This window comes from Lontra canadensis, unplaced genomic scaffold, assembly GCF_010015895.1.
Source record: "Lontra canadensis isolate GAN:19392208 unplaced genomic scaffold, GSC_riverotter_1.0 scaffold136, whole genome shotgun sequence".
In the NCBI taxonomy this organism is placed as follows: domain Eukaryota; kingdom Metazoa; phylum Chordata; class Mammalia; order Carnivora; family Mustelidae; genus Lontra; species Lontra canadensis.
In genome coordinates, this window is record NW_022631130.1 from 935,369 (window position 1) to 956,719 (window position 21,351).

Consider the following 21,351-nt stretch of genomic DNA (forward strand, 5'->3'; position numbering starts at 1 on the left):
TAAACAAAAAGTAATGCAATCTCCATCTCTGGCAACACTAAGAGATACCTGACACCTCAAACCACAGAAGAGTTAGCAGAACTGCCAAGGGCAGTGATACCCAAACAGGGAAACAGGCGCCAATGCAGACAGGATCTCTGCAGCTACAAGTTAAGGGGCAAAACCCAGTCAATTATAATTCTCCAAAGTGAGGAGCTCACTCTGACAGAGGAAACCAAAAGCTTTTGTTTGTAACAGCAGGAGCTGTCAGTGAAGCAGGACCTGGACACGGACTGGTTCCAATATCTAATAATCAATGACAAAGGGTTAAACTAGTAATCAGACATACAGATAAGTGCCATGTGAAAAACAGCATGTGGTGAGGGGTGTCTGGCTGGCTCATCAGGTAAAGCAGGTAATTCTCAATCTCAGGGTCATGAATTAAAGCCCTATGTTGGGCACAGGGTTTACTTTAAAAAAACAAAAAATCCCCAGCGTGTGGTGAGACCCAGGGAAAAGAGAAATTGCCATCTGGGGCAGTCTATCTTCACTGGCAGGAGAGAAGTACAACCAAGAAAACATCAACAGAATACTCTGAGTCATTAGGAAAATTTCCCCTAGCCAGTATACAGCCCAGCCCACAAGAACCAATTACAAATAGCTGATGCGGAATAAGTTCAACTCAATTCAAAGATGAGTACTCAGAAAGCAACCAGCACAAAACTTATTTCATGATGCTATAAGAAAAATGGTGGACAGAAAAGGAAGTTTACTAGAAACGCTTTCACTAAGCAGATGAAAATTGTACCATGAACGAAGAAATGTAATGAAATAACTCCTTCCATGAAATGAAAACACAAAGCAAAGATATAAGAGCTCAGTGGACATAATAATAAGACAACAGAAGGGAGACAAAATAAATAGGCATAGTTCAGGAGAGAAACAGAAGAAAATATCCACCTGTGTCAGGAATATAGGCAAAACTAAAAGTTGAGCATGACAGACAATGCTGGAAACTGTAAGAAATAGAAAAGACTTTGAGAATATTAAGCAGAATCAAAAGGGAAGAAGTTAATAAAGTTTAGATAAGGAAGTCACACAAAAAAGATCTAACAAATATATAACTGGGTGCCCCTTCACTAAAATGGAATAAAATGAATATATAAAGATACAATTCAAGAAAACTGTCCATAAATATACTTTCATGCTATAGATTAAAAAGGTCACTATGTTTCACAACAAAACGATACATAATGGTCACTATAAAACACATCCCGGGAAGTCACTGAAATTCAAAGATAAAGAAGCTTAGGCAATCAGGCAAAAATATCAAGATCCTTTTCAAGAGTTTAAAAAAAAAAACCAGGCTGGCCTTAGACTTCTGTACCTTATCCAGTTCTAGAAGGCAGAGGAAAAACAGTGATAAAAAACTCACAGAAAGAATATAGAAACCAAAACAATTATCATCTAAACTACTGCTTTAAGTATAATGGTATCTGCTAAACTATTTTGATTACACGAAAATGCAAAATACTGGTCTTGTAAGTCCTCCTTGAAGAAAGTAACAATAAATTTCATTCAACTAAGCAATGAACAAGAAAGGATAAAGAAACTGGCAGATGAGCATTACTCTATTTAACACAAAGAGTAAGACAACTTAACTTTTTTTTGGAAATTTCCTTCATTTCTATGCCTTGAACCAATTTAATTATCATTGGTTTATCTGGTCTTTGAGAGTTCGGTAAAATTCAATGAAACTGTCTGGGCCTGGTGCTTTTCAGAAGATACTACTTTGAAATTTTTTTCTATTTCTCCAATGGAAATTGGTCTGTTTAAACTTTCTGGCCCCAGAATTCAAAGGGAGCTAGATACTAGATATTCATCACCTTTATAGATTTACATAGAAAAATCATCTGATCATTAGGGTTTCTGTTTGTTTAATTCACTAGTGTATTTCTAGTGCCCAGAACAGTGACTGCCACAATGCTGAAAATCATCTTGACAAAATTCAACATCTCTTTTTATTAAAAACTCAATGCACTAGAAAAGAGACTTTGATAACATGGTATAAAAAAAAAAACAAACCTGACTCTTTTCACTGTACACACATTCATAACTTTTTAATTTCTTTGTATCACCTAAATATATACAGGTAATATAAAATTAAAATGAACAACACATAGTCTGTTTTATGTTGGGCAGTTGTGTCTCTTTGTACCTCAGGCAATATTTTCAATCACCAGGAAGTGTCCTCATTTTACTGAAGAGGAGACTAAGGATCAGGGAAGTTGAGAAACTTGCCTAATGTCACACAGCTAGTGAATGATAGAGCTAATGGTTAAATATAAGTCCTAGGTACACTTCTGCATTTAAAAGTTACTTTTTCAGAGTTCTGTTCTAGGCCCTCTTAACTATTTATTCCCCTTGGAGAGCCTCAAATACCTCAAAGGTTTAACTGCAGCCCACAGGCTGATGACTTCCAAACTCATTATCTCTGGTACCGACATCTCTTTAATCACCTGCTGACAACTGCCACTTGATTGTTTCACGGATAAACTCAGTATCCCAAAAGGCAACATTCTTTCTAAAACTCACTTTCTTTCTCGTTTCCTTTTTATTTACTTGGTCAAACAACGAAGAAACCAGGGAGGCGTCTAGACTCTCTCTTCCTCACCACTCTGCCCTGCCTCCAGCTGGCAACTGACAGTTATGGATAGTCTCCATATGTATGACAGCTTTAGTCTCCATGCCACTACCCCTCTTCTTCTGTTCAGTGAATCTCTTGTTTATATTGCCCAAGGCACAACATAACCAAATGAATCGATCAAGAAAGACCTCCTGGCAAGACTCACATCCCACTGCCTCCCCCCAACTTTCACAGCCTTACCACAATATGGCTTGGGACAGAAGGACAAACACCATCATATCTTCACCCAACTGTGTCATTTCTAGGAAGCATCACAGATTATTCCTTCACTTTATTCCTGTATGGCTCTACAGATCTCTCCCTTTTCAGATACCCAATCCTTCCAGTGCAGCCTCTGAACAGTCCATTTAGTAAAAGCCCCTACATCCTCAATCTCTTCTCTGAATATATCCTTTACCTCCCTGCCCTAATGAATCTGGGTTCTCCCCTGAGAACACTGCTTCCTCATCCAGCCCTCTCATCTGGGAGATATTTTTTCTCTCGCAAACCTCTTCCCCATCTATACAGTTTTCCTAAATAATCTCCTTCACAACTCTTCCCTGGACTCCAAACTCATCTATTAACCAATCTCAACATCTCCACTTGGGTGCTCACAAGTCAGCACAACCTTCCAATGTCCAAAAATAGTCTGGAATTCCTCCCCCAAACCTACTCTTCCCATTGTTCCTCATCTCAAGTTATAGCAACTCCACCTTTCTAGCTTCATAGGCCAACTAGCAGGGCCAGAATCCTGACTCTTCTTGTTCTCTCACTGCCTCTATGTAATTCCTCTGAAATCCTCAACCAACTTCAAAACTCTATTCTGAATCTAACCATGTCTTTCCACCTCCAGCAATGACCTCTTCTCAATTGCTGCATGCCTTCCTAAACCATATCTCCATTTCCAACTTTGCCTCTCCACAGTAGCCAGGCTTAAGATCATAACACTGCTCTGCTCAAAACTCCGCTAAGGCTTCCCACTGTACCCCAACAAAGTCTAAACCTGTAGAGGGCTTCCTTAAGGCCCTGATGTGGAGATCCTGTTACCTCCTAAAATAATCTCTTGCCGCTCTCCTACCATAGCCTCTTGCTTCTCCTTATCTATGGCAAACACACTCCTGTCTCAGGGCCTTTACACTTATTGTTCCCACTGTGCAGAATGCTCTTGCCCACATAGCCACAAGACTCACTTCATTAAATCTTTCAATTTTCTGCTCTAATCCTTTTTTTTTTTTTTAGACTTTATTTATTTATTTGACAGACAGAGATTATAAGTAGACAGAGAGGCAGGCAGAGAGAAAGGGGGAAGCAGGCTCCCTGCTGAGCAGAGAGCCAGATGCAGGGCTCAATCTCAGGACCCTGAGATCATGACCTGCGCCAAAGGCAGAGGCTTAACCCACTGAGCCACCCAGGCACCCCTGCTCTAATCCATTCTTAACAATAGTCTTCCCAGACCACCTTATAGGAAATAGCCTGTACCGCTTACCTTGTCACTCCAAATCTTACCCTAATTTTTCCTCAAAGCACTTTTGACCATCTAAAAAAACCTTTTTTATTTGTATGTCTCCCGCCCCTAAAAACAGAAACTCTATGAGGACAGGAATTCCTGGTTGTCCACTGCTTTATCTCCAGCACTAAGTATTTATTGAGTTAAATGAAAGGACAGAAAGGAAAGGAAAAAGGGAAAGGAGGAGAGCCTGATCTCCAAACCCCCAAATATACCTAAGTGCTGAATCAGTAGCATGTGCTGCAGTTGTAGTAATGACTGGAGACTGAGCTCTGGTGGCTGAGACAGTTGCTACCACAGCAGGAGGGATGGTATTAGAGGTGGTCACAGGTGGACGAGACTACCAAGAGAAGAGAAAAAATAATTCATTTAAAACAAGGAGCAAAATAAAATACAGTAAGCCAAACACTGAAAGTATAATTTGAAACTTGGGCCTTCAAACAAGCACATTTGTGTCCAAACGAAAGCAAATTCTCACACTATGACTAAAGAATTCTCTTTTCAGACAGGTAATTTTAACATCCAAGAGACAGAATTACCAAAAAATATCCTATCTTGGCTGGATGGACTATATAAATTTCTCCCTTCCAAGTAGGACTGGATGCAACATTTTGTCCTATTAGTATGAGTTGGGATCCTACCCTTCAGATCTAGAGTGCCCATAGATTTGTTGTTGGTTCTGGTGTAGACATTTTACGCTACCACAAAACCAAGTGCTTTCCATAGGGGGATCTCAGCCATCAGATGGAACCACTGGCTCTCAGCCCTCTAAGCTAGCAAACACATGAAAACAGCGCTTGCCTGCAGAAGATTCAGGGTGTCCTAGATGCTCTCTGGCTGTTTTCACATGGATGTACTTCCTGTACCTTCCCCCATACTACATCTGGTTGTAAAATCTTCACCAAACAAGCTCCATCCTGGGCTTCACCTGCTTGTCCACCATCGATTCTTTCAATCATCTGAGCTCTCCTGGGTAGACCCTTTCTTGACCCTGATACAGTTAAATTCACAAATGCTGCCCATTCTGGATCTGCCTCTCACTTCCAGACCTTTTACCTGTTGTGCCAATTGTTACAGCTTGTCTCATAGTAGGATTGTCACACTATCTTTAGTGAACTCCTTTTCCTGGTAAAGAACCAATTCTTTCTGTATACCATTTAGTCTCCAAATGTGTTTTATTAGCCAGCAAGATCCCTTATTTTCTTTTAAACTGAGAACTCTAGGCTGGACATGTATTACCCCGTGTCCTACTCAGCACCCTTCCTTACTGTCTTAAACCTGCTGGTTCCACATACATTACCAGTCTGGCCCCCAAAAGTATCTGAATTTTCATCTGTCAGTGATTCAGCTCCATTAGTCTTTCAAGGATAGTTCTTTGACCATACGTTATTGTGTTCGAGAAACTTAGTGGCTCTCTGTTGTGTACAAAATCAGATTTATACTCTGTATCTTAGAGCTCTGAATTTAGAGACATCATAATGTCACTTCATCATACACTATACCTCAGTAGTACTGAGCCCATAGATTTCCTTGAAAAAAAGTGGAAAGGCACGGTCTTCCTTGAAAAGCATACACAAGTGCATAATAACATGCACTAAATATGTAAGGGCTCATAAATCCCAATCTGAATGAAAACCTCTCAGTTCTGGCTTGCCTCTACTAAACACTATGCAACCACCACCGTCCTCCTCACCACCATTCACAGTATTGTTCCTTTCACTGCCTCTCCACTTCTCTGAATCCCTGTTACCACACCCATCCCAGTGAAAGCTTCCCTTACCACGGCTCCTCCAAATCCCAGGATGGCTGATCACATTGCAGTGTATATAACTCAACCTTCCTGACCTCTTGGCAACTAGATCAAAAGTCACTTGAAGTCAAAGGACTCTCCCAGGTGTTAGCAGAGTCAAGAACTCAGAGTAGGCACCTAATACTTGCTAGCTGACTATCTACAACCTGACGTGCCTGGATTGGTTGGTGAATGATGTGCTGTACTGCTGGCTGAGCCGTAGCAGCATTTGGCAACTGGGAAGTTGGCCTCAGGACCGTGGTTACTTTAGAACTGGACATCACAGCAGCAGCAGCTGCACCTAGAAAAAAATTGTTTTCATTAGTATGGCTTATGGGCTCCCAATTTACATAGTTCCCATTATATGCCCTAGAAAATAATTTCTAAACCTCAGTATGCCAGTAATTTAGCGGAGGTGCTGTATGTATATTTCCCTTTCCTCCCACAGAAAATTTGGAAAATGTGCTCTCAAGGTTGTGATTTTATAATAATAATAACCTGTGTTGCTTTCTCAAGGACATTCTTAAATGAAACTGGCTTTTTTTTTTAACTACAAGTGTGCCGAAGAGAAGCACACACTGAACAGCACAGCATCATGCTATCACCTTCATTTAGGCCAAGGCTTCAGCATTGTCACCACCAAGGAGGGTTCACTTGAACCACCACATCCTTTGTATCATCAGTGCAAACGTCAACAGGGTACAACAGGCAAATGAAATCTTAGTATTTTCATGAAAGTTGTTTTGACCTAACAAAGACCCCCTTGCAGTCTACGAAATTCACTCTGAGAACCACTAAATTATGTTATGACCAAGTAAACCTGGTTTTGTACTTGTGAGCCTGATTTGGGCAGCAATGATTTTACACTCGTCAACAGAAGGCTACAGTTTCTGATCAAGTAGAGAAAATTATTAAATTTAATACCTGTCAACCTATTAGAACTTAATTGTATGAATAAATTTATATTATGGCTATATTACTTGAATAACCATTATCACTGAACTTTAAAAATAGTATTTGTATTACTGACTTACTAACAACAATGACCATTTTGGACTAACTACAGCTTTGAGTTCCTCACTACAAGGGACAATATTTAGACCATACTAAAAATTTGAATTGCTTTAAGTTTACACACACAAGCATACACACGCTTGTTGAAATGCAACTGTAACTCATATATACTAGATCATGCTCTAAATGTGTACTGCTCTGTTTCTTTTATCCTGTAACTTTAGTAAGATGATTCTAAATATTTTTTGGACGGTAGCAGAAATCTCTTAACAAATATCTATCTGCCACAGCTCTTGGAGAATTTGAACAAAATGTGCAGTTTCTACCTCGCGGTAAATGAGAAGCTCCGATGTGAAGAGGGGGCCCAGGAGCATTGCTGCGGATAATAGACATCTGTACATTTGTGGTCATGATGTGATGCAGGTTACTGGGATGTCCCTGCAAGAAACAGGATGTAATGTTATTTTTATGCACTTAGTTTTAGTCACTGATGCTTAGCCATTGCTTCTAGGAGATCAGTTGCCTCCAAATGTGGGTCAGGGCATTCCTTTTAGACAGTGAGTATCCCAAGGGAAAGGACATTTAGCTTTTTTTTTCTAATACAACATACTTCATGATGACCTGTGCCAGCAGGCATGTGGTGACTCTGAGGACCCTTCAATGCCTCAAGCCTAGCTAGGTGCTAGGTCTCTAATAGAGACTAATAGACATTTGACTGTCCACTTTGGGACAATCTCATCTTCAATATTAGTTTTTTACACTTGTTTTCTTTGCCTTGGCCAAAAGCTTATTTCTCCCTATCCTATTTTCCTTACATGCCACTGCATTCATCCACCCTTTATGCTACACAGGACTTCTAAGTAAATGTCAATTAGCACTGAGCAGGTACTCCCTTATGCGTTCTTTAGCTCTCCACTTAGAAGTCCCTTCCTCACATGCTCCCAGCCCTGACGCCAGTGTTTCCCAGCTGGGGGTTCCAGCACTTCTGGGAGTACTTAGCAGTACAACAGAAGGAAGAAAACATAGCATGTCTTCTTGGAATACCAATTTTTTATTGAAACTTGAAGGCAAAAGTTTTAGATTCAGGTCTTTTCACTTAGCAACCCAAAATATTTAAATGAATCACATACATGTTATGGAGTAGCCATAGAATTTTAGGAAAAAATTTAAAACACCATGAAATAAGTGTTCATGACTGGTGACCTGCTTGAGGGAACCTGCTAGGTGCCCAAGAGATACACATTCATTCTCCTTGGAGAAAGTCCTAGAAATGTATGACTGCCATGAAGTAATTCTCAATCCCCACAAATGAACTCTGAGCACTTCAAGAATACAGACTGTCTTATCTAGATTTGTATCTCACACTGAGGATGGTGCCTCATATACAGCAGATGCTTGATACATACTGGCCTACTGACAAATAGCACTGTGTGTGTTGGTTTTACTTCTCTCAGACCTACTATCTTCCCCTTGCAGATATCAGTGACCATTTAATTTTTTATTTAGTACAGTGCCTAATGTACTGCTGGCATTCAATAAATAATGATCAACAGTTTGGCATCTCAGTTTGAAAATCAGCAAATTAAGAGGAAAAAAACCTGTTGTCCACTGATTGTTGCCACAGGAATGGCTGAAGCTTGAGGGATGCTACTCTCCATGGTAACGGTAACCTGCCCTGGAACCTTGGGGGGAAGTGACAAGGTAGAAGGTGGAGCAGGAGCAATGGGACGGCTAGGCATGGTGGGCTTCGGGGGCGGCTGCAAACAGAAAACCACACGAAACATATCAATAGCTTTTTACAAGTGATACATTTCATTCTATAGTTAAAAGTACACAAATCAAACATGGAGAGTGCCAGGAAGGATCCAAAAGCCTTATATATTTTATCTCTTAGCATCACAGCTTTTCCACTGAAGTACCAGCATTTCCATTTCACAGATGAGGAAACCTACAAAGCAAGGCTATGTCACCTGCTCAAAGCCATGCAGACAGTAAAAACTGGAACTGGGACCAAGGCCCAGATCTGCATGGCTCACAGCCCACACTCTTTCTTCTATACAATGCTGCATCCCAAGTTTGGGAGGAAGTAAACAAAACTCCTAGCAACTGAAACAGCCACGAGGTAAAATACAAGGCAATATTCTCAGATACCCCTGAATTAGCAAGCTTTAAAACAAAACCTTGGAGAAGAGTGCCACTCCAAGATAAAATCTGAGTTAGCATGCCTGTAACTTGAATAAAATCAATGTCAAAACGGTTACTAGAAAAGATCCTATGATGCCAACTGCCCAGCGGCACAAGAGTAGGCACTGCAGAACAGTGCAGCTCTAAGTGACACAGGAGAGCTGAACTGATGGGTCAAAAAGAAAACACTAAAATCCTGGGTACAGCCTAAGACTTTGTGAAAATTGTCAGGAAGATTAGCCAGTCTTTAGCTGTGGTTTAATGTGAAATTTTAAACCTCTCCATTACCTTCATAAGTCCCTCCGAAAAGGAGAGTGGCACTGCTGGCGTCAGATGTGCTGGTGGGGCTGTCACTGTGACGGGTGTGCCCGATGCAACAGCATGGTGTGTAGACAACATCTGCACCTGTGGATAGGGCCTTACCACAACAGGCTCTTGCTTCTCTTCTCGGGACTGTAGGGAGCTGCTGGAACCCATGTGCTCCCTGGCAGTGACTTCAGCCTCTCGACTAGATTCATCGTTGACTAGTAAGGACATTAAGGGAGAGAAAGCATGTCATATGCTTCCAATATGAATTAATATTAATGAGTGGCAAGCACATACAACAGTGGTACTTGCAACTAAGTTTCAGTGTTGACAAAGTGACCATTTTAAGGAGAATTTGGGCATTAGGTTCCCCCAACAGATATCAAACACAAGAGCCATACCTATGGAACACGGGCCTTACTCTGGATATTTTGGCTTTTCCACTCCTATGAACAAAGGGCCTGATAACTATCTAAAAGGAACTTAAGAGGCGCCTGGGTTGCTTAGTCGGTTAAGGGTCTGCCTTCAGCTCAGGTCATGATCTTGGGGTCCTGAGATCAAGGCCCATGTTGTGGTCCCTGCTCAAAGGGAAGCCTGCTTCTCCCTCCTGCTCTGCTCCTCCCTGCTCGTGCTGTCTCTCTCTCAAATAAATAAATAATCTTAAAAGAAAAAATGAACTCAGAAGAGCAAAACTAGATACGATGCTTTCATTTAAGATATTTAGAAATTTATAAAAACATTAACATTAAAATGATAATTTAAATACAATTCTTTTTTTAAAAGATTTTATTTATTTACTTGTGTGTGTGAGAGAGAGAGAGTGCATGCAGCCATGTGCACAACTCGGGGAGGGGCTTCAGGAAAAGGAAGAGGAGATCCCCCAGAATGTAGAGTCTGATATGGGGAGCTCGACCCCAGGACCCCAAGCCAAAGTCAGACAGTTAACCAACTGAGTCACCTAGGTGCCCCTAAATACAATTCTTAAGTCCAAGAGTATACAGCTTTTCAAAACAAATTTCCTACAAAGCAAACATGGAACTCTTCATCATTATTACAATGTACAAAGCCTTTGAAACTCAACAATTTCACTTATAGGAATGTATCCTATAGATACATGGCATTGTGTAAAATGACTTGTGTACCAGATTATTTGTTTCACCATTTTTATTCCAGTAAAGGAAGTTTTAAAACCTACATGTCTATCAACAGGAAACCTGCTATATAATTATAGGAGAAATACTTTTCACTATACTTTGGGAATTTTGGACCATGAAAACATGTAACCTACTTAAAAACTAACTTAAAAAATCAAGGACCTAATCTAATAAAAGAGAGTTTGTGAAAATTATCTCATACTTGTCTATCATTTTCTCAAAATAATATTAACATTTTTCTGAAAACAGAGATTATACTTATGTAAAAAATTTCAAGTATCTGTAAACCTATCAAGAAAATAAAGATGCTCCCAAAGTCTATTTCCCGAAAGCACTAAGAGTTAATATGTTGGTAAAACCTTGAGCCATTTCTCATCTTTAATTTTGGGTGGGCTTTTATTTGTGTAACTTTTCAACAAACTACAACCTTCATGAAGTGCACAAATGTAAATTGTATAGCTCAACGAACTTACACAAACCAAATACACCTGAGTAACCAGCACCCAGCTCAAGATGCAAAACATTCCCTAGAAGCCCCTCTGTTCAGCTGGATTCCTCACTATCCCTTCCAAGGTATCCCAACTTCTAGCACCACAGATTACTGTCATCTATTTTTGAACTTTATATAAATAGACTCATAGCAAATGCATCCTGTTGTATCTTGCTTTTTTCACTTACAAGTATAAGATCCATGAATGTCACTGCATGTTGCTGCAGATCTTTCACTGTCAGTATAGTAGATCACTCTGGGAATCAACTAGAAATTATCCGTTTTACTGTTAATAGGCATTGAGATAGTTTTTAGTTTTTTGCTATTATGAATGTTAGTGCTAGTAACTGTGGCCTCCCACACATGTCTTCTGGTGAACTATTTACCATTTCTATTGGATATATACCAAGAAGTGAAATTGCTGAATAATAGCGAATATATACTACATCATTTAAGAAAATGCTATATGAAATTCCATTGCATAGATACACTATAGCTAGCTAGCTAGCTAGCTAGCTTGCTTGCTTGCTTGCTTTCTTTCTTTCTTTCAGTAGGCCCCAAGCCCAGCAGGGAGCCCAGCACAAGGCTTTAACTCACAACACAGAGATCAAGAGCTGAGTTGAGATCAAGAAAGAGACGCTTAACCAACTAAGCCAACCAGGCACCCCAACCACAGCTTTTTAAACCATTATATCATCGGTGGGCTTTCAGGTTATTTCCAATTTTTTTTTTTTTAAAGATTTATTTATTTATTTGATAGAGATCACAAGTAGGCAGAGAGGCAGGTGGGGGGGGGAGCAGACTCCCTGCTTAGCTGAGAGCCCAACGTGGGGCTCCATCCCAGGACCCTGAGATCATGAAGGCAGAGGCTTCAACCCACTGAACCACCCAGGCGCCCCATATTTCCAAATTTTTTGCTATTATCAATAACTCGGATAAAAGTCCATATGTACTTTGAGTCCTTGTTCAGTGATTTCCTCAGGAAAAAAATTTTTGAAAAATATATGTACTGGGTGAAAAGACTGATGTCTATTTTACATATACATCATTTCTTCCTGGTCATTCAGATTTTTTTAAAATTCTGATTCTTAAAACCACTTTATGGGTGATGGCTATTAAGATGGGCACTTATAATGAGCACTATTACATTTAAGTAATGAATCACTAAACTGTACACCTGAAATGAGCATTACCTGCTACATCACTAACTAGCTTTTTTAAAAACTTGAAATCAAAACAAATAAAACCACTTTACTGATGTACAGTTTACATACAATAAAATATCTACTCTAAAAGTAGAGAGTTCAACAGTTTTTTTTACATTCTTAACCAACAACCCGGAGCAGAATGGCTGGATTAAATGTTAGGTAAATGTTTAACTTTAATAGACCGCTGGAATACCTTCTAAAGTGGTTGTATCCACGTTATGTTTCTGTTACCCAGTGTATTAAGAGTTCTGGCAGCCCCTCATCATCCCAATTCTTAATACACAGATACTGTACTGTGTGTACAGTGGGTGTGTTGTGATTTTAATTAGAATTTCCATGACTAGTGATGTTGAAAATCTTTTATGTGACCACAGGGCATTTATATACATCTTCCTCTGTGAAGCATATGTGTCTATCTTTTGTCATTTTTTTAGTCAATCAGCTTTATTTAGATACAGTAAAAAAAAACAACAACAACAAAAAAACAACCACCCACTAATTCTTTATATAGAATTAGATAAAATTTTACAAAAGTAGACAGTACTACAGGGATCCTGGGTGGCTCAGTTAAGCATTTGACGCTTGATTTTGGCTCAGGTCATGATCTAAGGGTTGTGAGCTAGAGCTAGAGCCCTGTGTCTCCTCCTCTGTGTGGAGCTTGTCTGACAGTCTCTCCCTCTGCCCCGCCCTCTAAAAAACAAAGTATATAGTACTATAAACCACAATCAATCACCATACAAAATATTTTCCATTATTCTCACTGGTTCATTCATGCCCCTTTGCAGGCAATTCCCTCCCTCCCACCCTCCCATCCCTTAGAAACCACTAATCTGCTAACACTATAACTTTGTGTTTTTTCCTAACATTATAGCTTTGTGTTTTCTGGAATTTCTTGCAAACAGAATCATACAATATGTGGTTCTTATTTTTAAAAGATTTATTTATTTGAGAGAGAGCACATGTGTCAGTGCGTTGGGCAGGTAGGGAGAGAAGGCAGTGGGAGAGAATCCCAAGCATACTCCCCACTGATCCCAACATGGGGCTTAATCCCAAGACCCTGAGACCATGACCTAAGCCGAAACCAACAGCTGGACATTCAACAAACTAAGCCACCCATCCCCCCCAATACAGTATGTAGTCCTCTGTGTCTTCTTCCTTCTCTTAGTACAGTTGACCCTTGAACAACATGGTTTGAATTGCCTGGCTTCACTTATATGCGGATTTTTTTTAAGATTTTATTTATTTATTTGGGAGAGAGAGCATGAGCATGGGCAGGGAACAGAAGAGGGAGAAGGAGATTTCTTGCTAAGCAGGGAGCCTGATGTGGGGCTCATTCCCAGGACCCCAAGATCATGACCTGAGCTGAAGGCAGACGCTTAACCGACTGAGCAACCCAGGCACCCCATGTAGTTTTTTTTTTTTTTTTGGATAAATACAGTACAGTGCTGTAAATGATTCTCTCTTTCTGATGCTTTTCTTAATAAGTTTTCTTTTCTCTAACTTACTTTATTATAAAAATACAGTATATAATACATACAAAATATAAATATGTATTGTTTATCAATAAGGCTTCCATTCAACAGTAGGCTATTAGTAGCTAAGTTTTTGCAGAGTCAAAGTTATACTCAAATTCCTGACTGCACAGAGGGTCAGTGACCCTAAAACCCAGGTTGTTCAAGGGTTAAGTGTATATGTTTTTGAGGTTCATTTTATTTTGTTCTACATACCAGATGTTTGTTCACTTTCAATGTTGAGTAATATTCCACTGTATATATATAAACCAAACTTTATCTAGTCACAAGCTAATAAATTCTGGGTTGTTTCCAGTTTTTGGCTACTATGAATACTGCTCCTATCAACACTGGAGTATGGGTCTTTGGAGATACATTTTCATTTACCTTGGGTAAATATCTAGGAATGGGACTGCTGGGTTGTACAGTAAGTTTGTATTTAACTTTATAAGATACTGCCAAACTGTTTTCCAAAGTGGCTAGATTATTTTACATTCCCACCATGTATGACTTCATCTTGCTCCACAAACATCAAACTTGGTATTGTTGGTCTTTTAATTTTAGTCATTCTAGTGGATGTGTACTGTTTGCTGTAGTTTTAATTTGCATTGCCCTGAGGATTAATACTACTGCGTATCTTTTTATGTGCTTACTAGACATTCAGATATCATCTTTGGTGATGTGTCTATTCAAATATTTTGTCCATTTAAAAAGAAGTCAGGCTGGGGCACCTGGGTGGCTCAGTCAGTTAAGTGTCTGCCTTCAGCTGGGGTCAATGATCCCAGGGTCCTGGGATCAAGCCCCACAACTGGCTCCCTGCTCAGCAAGGAGTCTGCTTCTCCCTCTGCCTCCTCCAACTTGTACTAATGCTCTTTCTCAAATAAATAAATAAATAAATAAATAAATAAAATCTTTAATAAAAAAATAAGGCTATCTCATATAGCAAAAGCTATGGGGTTACAAGGGTTTTTTTAATATAGTCTCAGGATTTAAGTCCTTTGCAGATTTATTTATTGGTACCATCTTCTCAATTTGTGGCTTGCCTCTTTGTTAATAGTGTTTTGAACAGTAGACATTTTTAATTTTGATAAAGTAAAATACACCAGTTGCTTCTGTGATTAGTGGTTTTTGCAACCTAAACAATTTTTGCTCATCCCAAGGTCATAAGCAGTTTCCACGTTTTCTTTTAGAAATTTTAAGTTTTACATTTAGATCCATAATGATACATTGTGAGTTAATTTTTGTGTATGGCAGAAGTAAAGGTCAGGGTTCATTTTTTCCATATGGATATTCTGGTGTTCAAGCACTATTTTGTTGAAAAGACTATCATTTCCCTATTGAATTATCTATGCACATTTGTCAAAAATCATTTGACCATTATGCGTGGGTCTATTTCTGGATCCTCCACTTTCAGTGATCTATATTTCTATCTTTATGCCAATATCACACTGTCTTGATTAGTATAGCTTTATAGCAAGTCTTCAAGTAACGTAGTAGAGTCCGCCAAATTTTTTTTTTAAGGGGTCAAAATTGCTTTGGCTATTGTAGGTCCTTTGGTTTCCACATAAATATAGATTCAGGCTGACAATTTTTACAAAAGGCCATAACAGGATTTTGATTAGAATTTTTTCTAATCTACAGATCCCTTTGGGTAGAACTATTATCTTAAAAATATTGAGTGTTATTTCAATAGATGGGCATGAATGATCACTTCATTTATCTAGGTTTTTAATTGTTCTCAATCATGTTTGTTTTCTACCCCAAGTCTTACACACATTTTGTTAATATATCCTTAAGTGTTTTGTGTTATTTTTAACACAAGTGTTAAGTGTTATTTTTTTTTTTGATGCTATTGTAAATGACACTTAAAAAATTTCATTGTTCATTGCTAGTACTAAAATTGGTTTTTATACATTGAACTTTTATCCTGCATCCTTTACTAATTTTACTTATTGGCTCCAACAGCTTTTTAAACATATGATCTTTATATATGATCATATTGTGAACCTTCCCTGTTGTCCAGATTTTCTCCTGAGTAGATTTTAAGGGAAACGGACAATTTCATAACTTTCCCCCAAACCTATTTGTTCAGGAAGATTTTGATTTTTGACAATTTCATTATGATATAATGTACTGACTATTCCCTTTTAAGCTCCTTTTAGAATTATTTAGAACCAAAAGAATCTTGAAAGAATATTAAGGAAACTTGTAATCCATACTTCTGACCTTTGAACATGTATCTGAAATCCTGATATGCTTAGGATCCCAAATTAGTTCTTCTAATAAAAGCAATAGAAAATATAGAGAAATATTAAACTCCTTATGGAAAAACTTTTGTATTCTTTTTTTTTTTAAAGATTTTATTTATTTATTTGACAGAGATCACAAGTAGGCAGAAAGGCAGGCAGAGAGAGAGAAGGAAGCAGGCTCCCTGCTGAGCAGAGAGCCCAATGCGGGGCTCGATCCCAGGACCCTGAGATCATGACGTGAGCCAAAGGCAGAGGCTTAACCCACTGAGCCACCCAGGAGCCCCAAACTTTCATATTCTTTCTAAGAATCACTGAAGGAAAAAATACGCACAATATTCAAAAGTAAAATTATAGACAATTTTGGTTTAAGTCGATGATTTCCTCCTCAACAAAGTCTGAGGGCAATTACTGCTAATTGACACCTTTTTTTGTTTTGACTTTTTAAAAAAAAGATTTTATTTATTTATTTGACAGAATGGAGGGAACGAGCACAAGCAGGGGGAGTGGCAGGCAGAAGAAGAGGGAGAAGCAGGCTCCCAATGGAGCAGGAAGCCCAACTCAGGTCGTGATCCCAGGTCACTGGGATCACAACCTGAGGTGAAGGCAGATGCTTAACCAACTGAGCCACCCAGGTGTCCCAACACTGTTTTTAATAAGCACTATAATTCTTTGTAAATAGACGTTCAAAAACATTCTTTTTCAGCTATACGTCTTTAAATTATTCTATGAATTTATAATCAAAGACAATTTGTCAAAAATATTTGTTAAGGAGCAAAGAACTTGAAGTAGCTCTATAAAGACTTGTTGACCACTACTTATGCCCTACAATGTAGCAAGTATAGCACATACAAATGTACACAAGGTTCCAGGTTCCAGGGTATGGTTCCAGCCTTCATTCTACAAGGTCCTACCCCTGACTCCTGTGGTCTAGTTGGCAAACTATCTGGCAAAGACCTCCTAAAAAAAGAGACATCTGAGATGAAACCTCAAGGAAGGACAGGAATTAACCAGATAAGTCAGTGTGAAAAGGAAGAAGGAAGATTGTGGCAAAAGGAACAGAATGTTCCTGTGTTCCTCAAGGTCAAGAATATTGGGAACTTTTTGTCATTCTTTCAGAAAATGAGTAGTTACTATTAAGGACGAGATAAGAAGTAGCTTAAAATTCCTTCAAGTCTAAAGAGAACTAAGACAAATTTGTAACAAAAACTAAGTTGGTAGGAGGGAAGCAAAGGGATAAAGAGATTGAAACGTCAAAGTTCCATAACTCACATATAAGAGCCAGAGAGACAGAGCAATTAAAGATGATGCCTGTGTTCCTGGTTTGAGCAATGAGCAGATAGTGGTACCATTTACCATTTTAAGAAAATTAGAAAACAGGTGGTGAAGAAAAAGGAATAGAAAAAGGAATACTTTACTTTGCAATGTTATCTTTTCACCTGAATATACACAAAAAGACTACTTGAAGGAGTACCTCAACTTTAGCACTATTGACTAGACTGGATACTTTGTTGTGGAGGGCTGTCCTGCCCATTTTGGATATTTAGCAGCATCCATGGCCTTTAAATATCAGATGCCAACAGCACCCCCTTACTTGTGGCAACCAAAAATGTATCCAGACATTGCCAAATATTCCCTGGACTGCAAAATCATCCCTGATAACAGGGACCATTGATCTACAGCACTCAAAGGGCATACCATTAAAAACAGTGCGTATATGTGTATATATTCAGTTGACGCTTGAACAATGCAGGGTTAGCGGTGATGACCACACCTGCAGCCAAAAATCTGCATGTAACTTTTGACTTCCCTAAAGGCTTAACTACTAATAACCTACTGTTGACTGGAAACCTTGCTTGTAACAGTCAGTTAATATGTATTTTGTATGTTATATATATTACATATTATATTCTTACACTGAAATACATAAGGAACACAAAAGTACATATACAGTACTGTACCACATTTATCAGAAAAAATTCACAAGTAACGGACCTGTTCAGTTCAAACCCATATTTTTCAAGGATAGACTGTGCTTTTTTTTTTAAACCTTCTTTCCTAGCTCATAGGCTCCTAAAAGGCAAGAATTATGCCTTACACACCTTTGGGCTTCCTCATGGCACTATTATCCCTCTGGGCCATAAAGCAGAACAAGGAGAACACATTAATGTATTTAAAATATAGTTCTCATAGGCATGCTTTGCTATAAGTTTCATGTATACTCCAGTATAAGTGAAAGTATTAAAAAAGGAATTTTTTAAAAACTTGTTTATTTATAAAGGGAGGGAAGAATAGAAGGAAAGGGAGAGAGAGACTCTTACGCAGGCTCCGTGCACCATGCAGAGCCTGACATGGGACTCCATCTCACAACCCTAAAATCATGACTTGAGCTGAAATCAAGTCAGATGTTTAACCAACTGAGCCACTTAGGCACCCTCAAAAAACCTTGTTTAAATTAGAATTGTAATATACCCTTTCTTCAAATTCAATAACCTAGAATTTACTAAAATCCCACAAGGAATTTGCTAATTTTTAAATGAAAAAACTGGCAATGTCTTTTTTTTTTAATTTAAATTTTTTAAATTTTTTAATAAACATATAATGTATTTTTATCCCCAGGGGTACAGGTCTGTGAATCACCAGATTTACACACTTCACAGCACTCACCATAGCACATACCCTCCCCAATGTCCATAACCTCACCTCCCTCTTCCCCACCACCCACAGCAACCCTCAGTTTGTTTTGTGAGATTAAGAGTCACTTATGAAAAACTGGCAATGTCTTAAAGCAAGAAGCAATATAGAGGAATGTCACATATCTCACCTGTGGCAGCTGGGTTTATCAATCCTGTAGAACCACTGTTCGAAATCTGTGAAGGAGCCTGGCTTAGCCCAGTGGAAGGGGTTCCTAACCGAGGAAACTGCTGAGAACTCATTTCCACCTGCAGTGCATACAGTCATATGGTTATTACTAAATTCTCACACTAGAATCAATAATGAGAAATTAAAGCATCTCCAATACCTATACTTTTCCTTAAAAAAGCAAATGCAGCTTCATCCACCTAGAACAATTAACTGTGATCAACATACGATACACAAATGGTCTAAATTCTTTAAGTTTTTAAAGGATATGGATTAAAATAATAGTAAAATCGTTTGTGTGGTGTTGGGGTATACTATGACACTCCATAAATACTTAAAGATTACCACTCGAAAAAAATCAACACTCAATCCTGTACAAAAGCCATATGATAGGTATTAACAAATCACATATGTATCTGTATTAAGTTTTATGGAAAATGACATGTTCCTTTGAAAGACTGACGCTCACACCAAGGTGAACACAACTGTCATCAGTATGTCATAAGAGGAACCCGAGGAGAGATGCCCAGTTCTAAAAAATCAGAAAGCTTTCCTCAAGATCTAATTCAAAAGGAACTCTGAAATGATTTTCTGCACAGGCCTCCATTTACCGATTTCCTCCCCCTTCTCTCACAGACCCCCTACTGAGCCAGAGGGACCATAGACCTTCGCCACTTTCTCTAAAATTGACCCCCCACTTTTCCCTCAGGAGCCAAGCTCTACCGGTATTCCCAGTTCGCACGCAACCCCACCCCCACCCCGAAGCCCATTGCTGAGATAGCGGAACACAGGTTTCCAGAGACACTTCGGCTGAGACTTGTCTTGGCGGGTGGGAAAGAGGACGGCGTTCTGGGGAGCCCCAGGACAAGCGGTGTGCCTCTTTACCTGCAGCCGCCGCCCGCCGCTCGCACCTCCCGCTTCCATCTCGCCGGGCTGGGGGTGCCGCGGAGGGCCCATCTTGATGGCAGCGCTGGGCTCCTGGGTCGTGGACAGGGCTCCTACCGGAGCGCGCCTCGGGCCCGCCGCTGTCCAGCCCCGCGGGCCCCGCTCACCCCCGCCACCCGGCCCCGGCTCCGCTCCAATCTTCTCCCCCCGAACCTGCCCCTACCTCCCCCGCCCGCCCATTGGCCCCACGCCGGGCGCGTCACTCGAGGGCCCGGACCAATCCGCGGAGGCCTGAGCGCTCTGATCCCGCCCCACCCTCCCGCCGACTCCCAGCCAATCAGGCACGAGCCTCGTCGGGGCAGCCCAAACCCCTCGAGGCTAAGCCAATGGCAGAGGAAGACAAGCGCTCCCGGCGAGGGGGGCGGGGAGGCAGGAGGCCCCGCCTCGGTCGGGGTCTGAAAGCGGCGGGCGCAAGGCCCGGATGTGGAGAGTCACTTTAAACTGCTCCAAGAGCCAAACTCCCTGGGCCGCCCGCCCACCGGCGCTCCCCCGGCCGCTCCACTTCCCCGCCAGGGCCCACGCCCGCCACGCCCCCAAGCCCGAAACAGCCCACCCCTCCTGGAACCTCTCCCTTCCTTGCCGCAGGACACCCAGTCCCTGCCGCCGGCCCAACCGCCGTGCCCAGCTCGTGAAAGAGCCTAGGTCTGAGCCACAGGAGACGAGGCACCGCTGCCCTTCCCCAGGGACGCACGGCAGGACGGACGCTGCAGCCCGGCTCGGCCGCCCCGCCCCCTCGTCTCCTCCCCTCTCTTCCCTTTCCCTCCGCGGCGCCCGTCCCGCCATTACCTGGGTGCTGCGCCGAGGGGCCACCGCGCCGCCTCGAGCTCGCTCCTGTGCTCTCTCTGCCTGTGGGACCGACGTCCTCGGGCTCCGAACCCGCCGCCGCCGCCGGGGCGCTAGCACTCTGCCCCCCACCCCTCAGCCCAGCGCCGCTGCTTCCGCCGCCGTAACGAGCTTCTCACGTATTGGCTAGTGTAGGCACCGCCCTCCTCTGGGGAAGCCAGTCACCGCTCAGTATGAGCGGGAGAGCGGACGGGCCTCCCCCTTGGGGCCGCGGAGTCCTCTGGGAAATGTAGTCTCCGGTGTCAGGAGGGCGGGCCTGGGGCGGGACCTCCAGGCGACCCGGCCGGTGCAACACACCCCTTTGCTGCCTAGAGTGGATCCTGGCTTTTCTCTTTGCCTGGTAAAGAGGTAGTGGATCCCACCCTTTTGCCTCAGCTGATGGCACTAGGTTTCATTTTACCAAGGGAGCTGCGGAAAGGGAAAAGGGTAATGGAGGCCGACTATAGTGGGACAGGGAGGCCGCAGGAAGGGCCGAGGGTTTTTTTGACTGTGCTCACTTCCCCGCGCCGCGTTGTGGGACTTGATGTCACCACCGAAGGCGACGGCCGGCAAAGCCCAAGCATCGTTGGAGAATCCAGTGCGCTGAACGGGAGCAACTCTGTCGGGTTTGAGCCGAGCGCCCCTCCT

General features: G+C 41.2%; 1 protein-coding gene across 5 annotated transcripts in view; it reads right to left on the reverse strand.

The window, feature by feature from the left end:
• The window catches only part of SAP130 (Sin3A associated protein 130), an 82,576-nt gene extending 61,780 nt beyond the window's left edge, over window positions 1-20,796 (reverse strand). For 3 of the 5 annotated variants that reach the window (XM_032843143.1, XM_032843144.1, XM_032843142.1), the window contains exons 1-7: window positions 19,822-19,969; window positions 18,899-19,016; window positions 9,448-9,683; window positions 8,574-8,732; window positions 7,302-7,413; window positions 6,138-6,262; window positions 4,388-4,512 (exon numbers count right to left, since the gene is read on the reverse strand). In XM_032843143.1, the coding sequence (XP_032699034.1) occupies window positions 4,388-4,512; window positions 6,138-6,262; window positions 7,302-7,413; window positions 8,574-8,732; window positions 9,448-9,683; window positions 18,899-19,016; window positions 19,822-19,893 (947 nt within the window). In that variant the 5' untranslated portion in view covers window positions 19,894-19,969. Of the gene's footprint in view, window positions 1-4,387; window positions 4,513-6,137; window positions 6,263-7,301; window positions 7,414-8,573; window positions 8,733-9,447; window positions 9,684-18,898; window positions 19,017-19,821; window positions 19,970-20,667 lie in introns of those variants that run through there. The other 2 variants (XM_032843145.1, XM_032843147.1) reach the window with 2 other exon arrangements.
• Window positions 20,797-21,351: the final 555 nt, after the last annotated feature.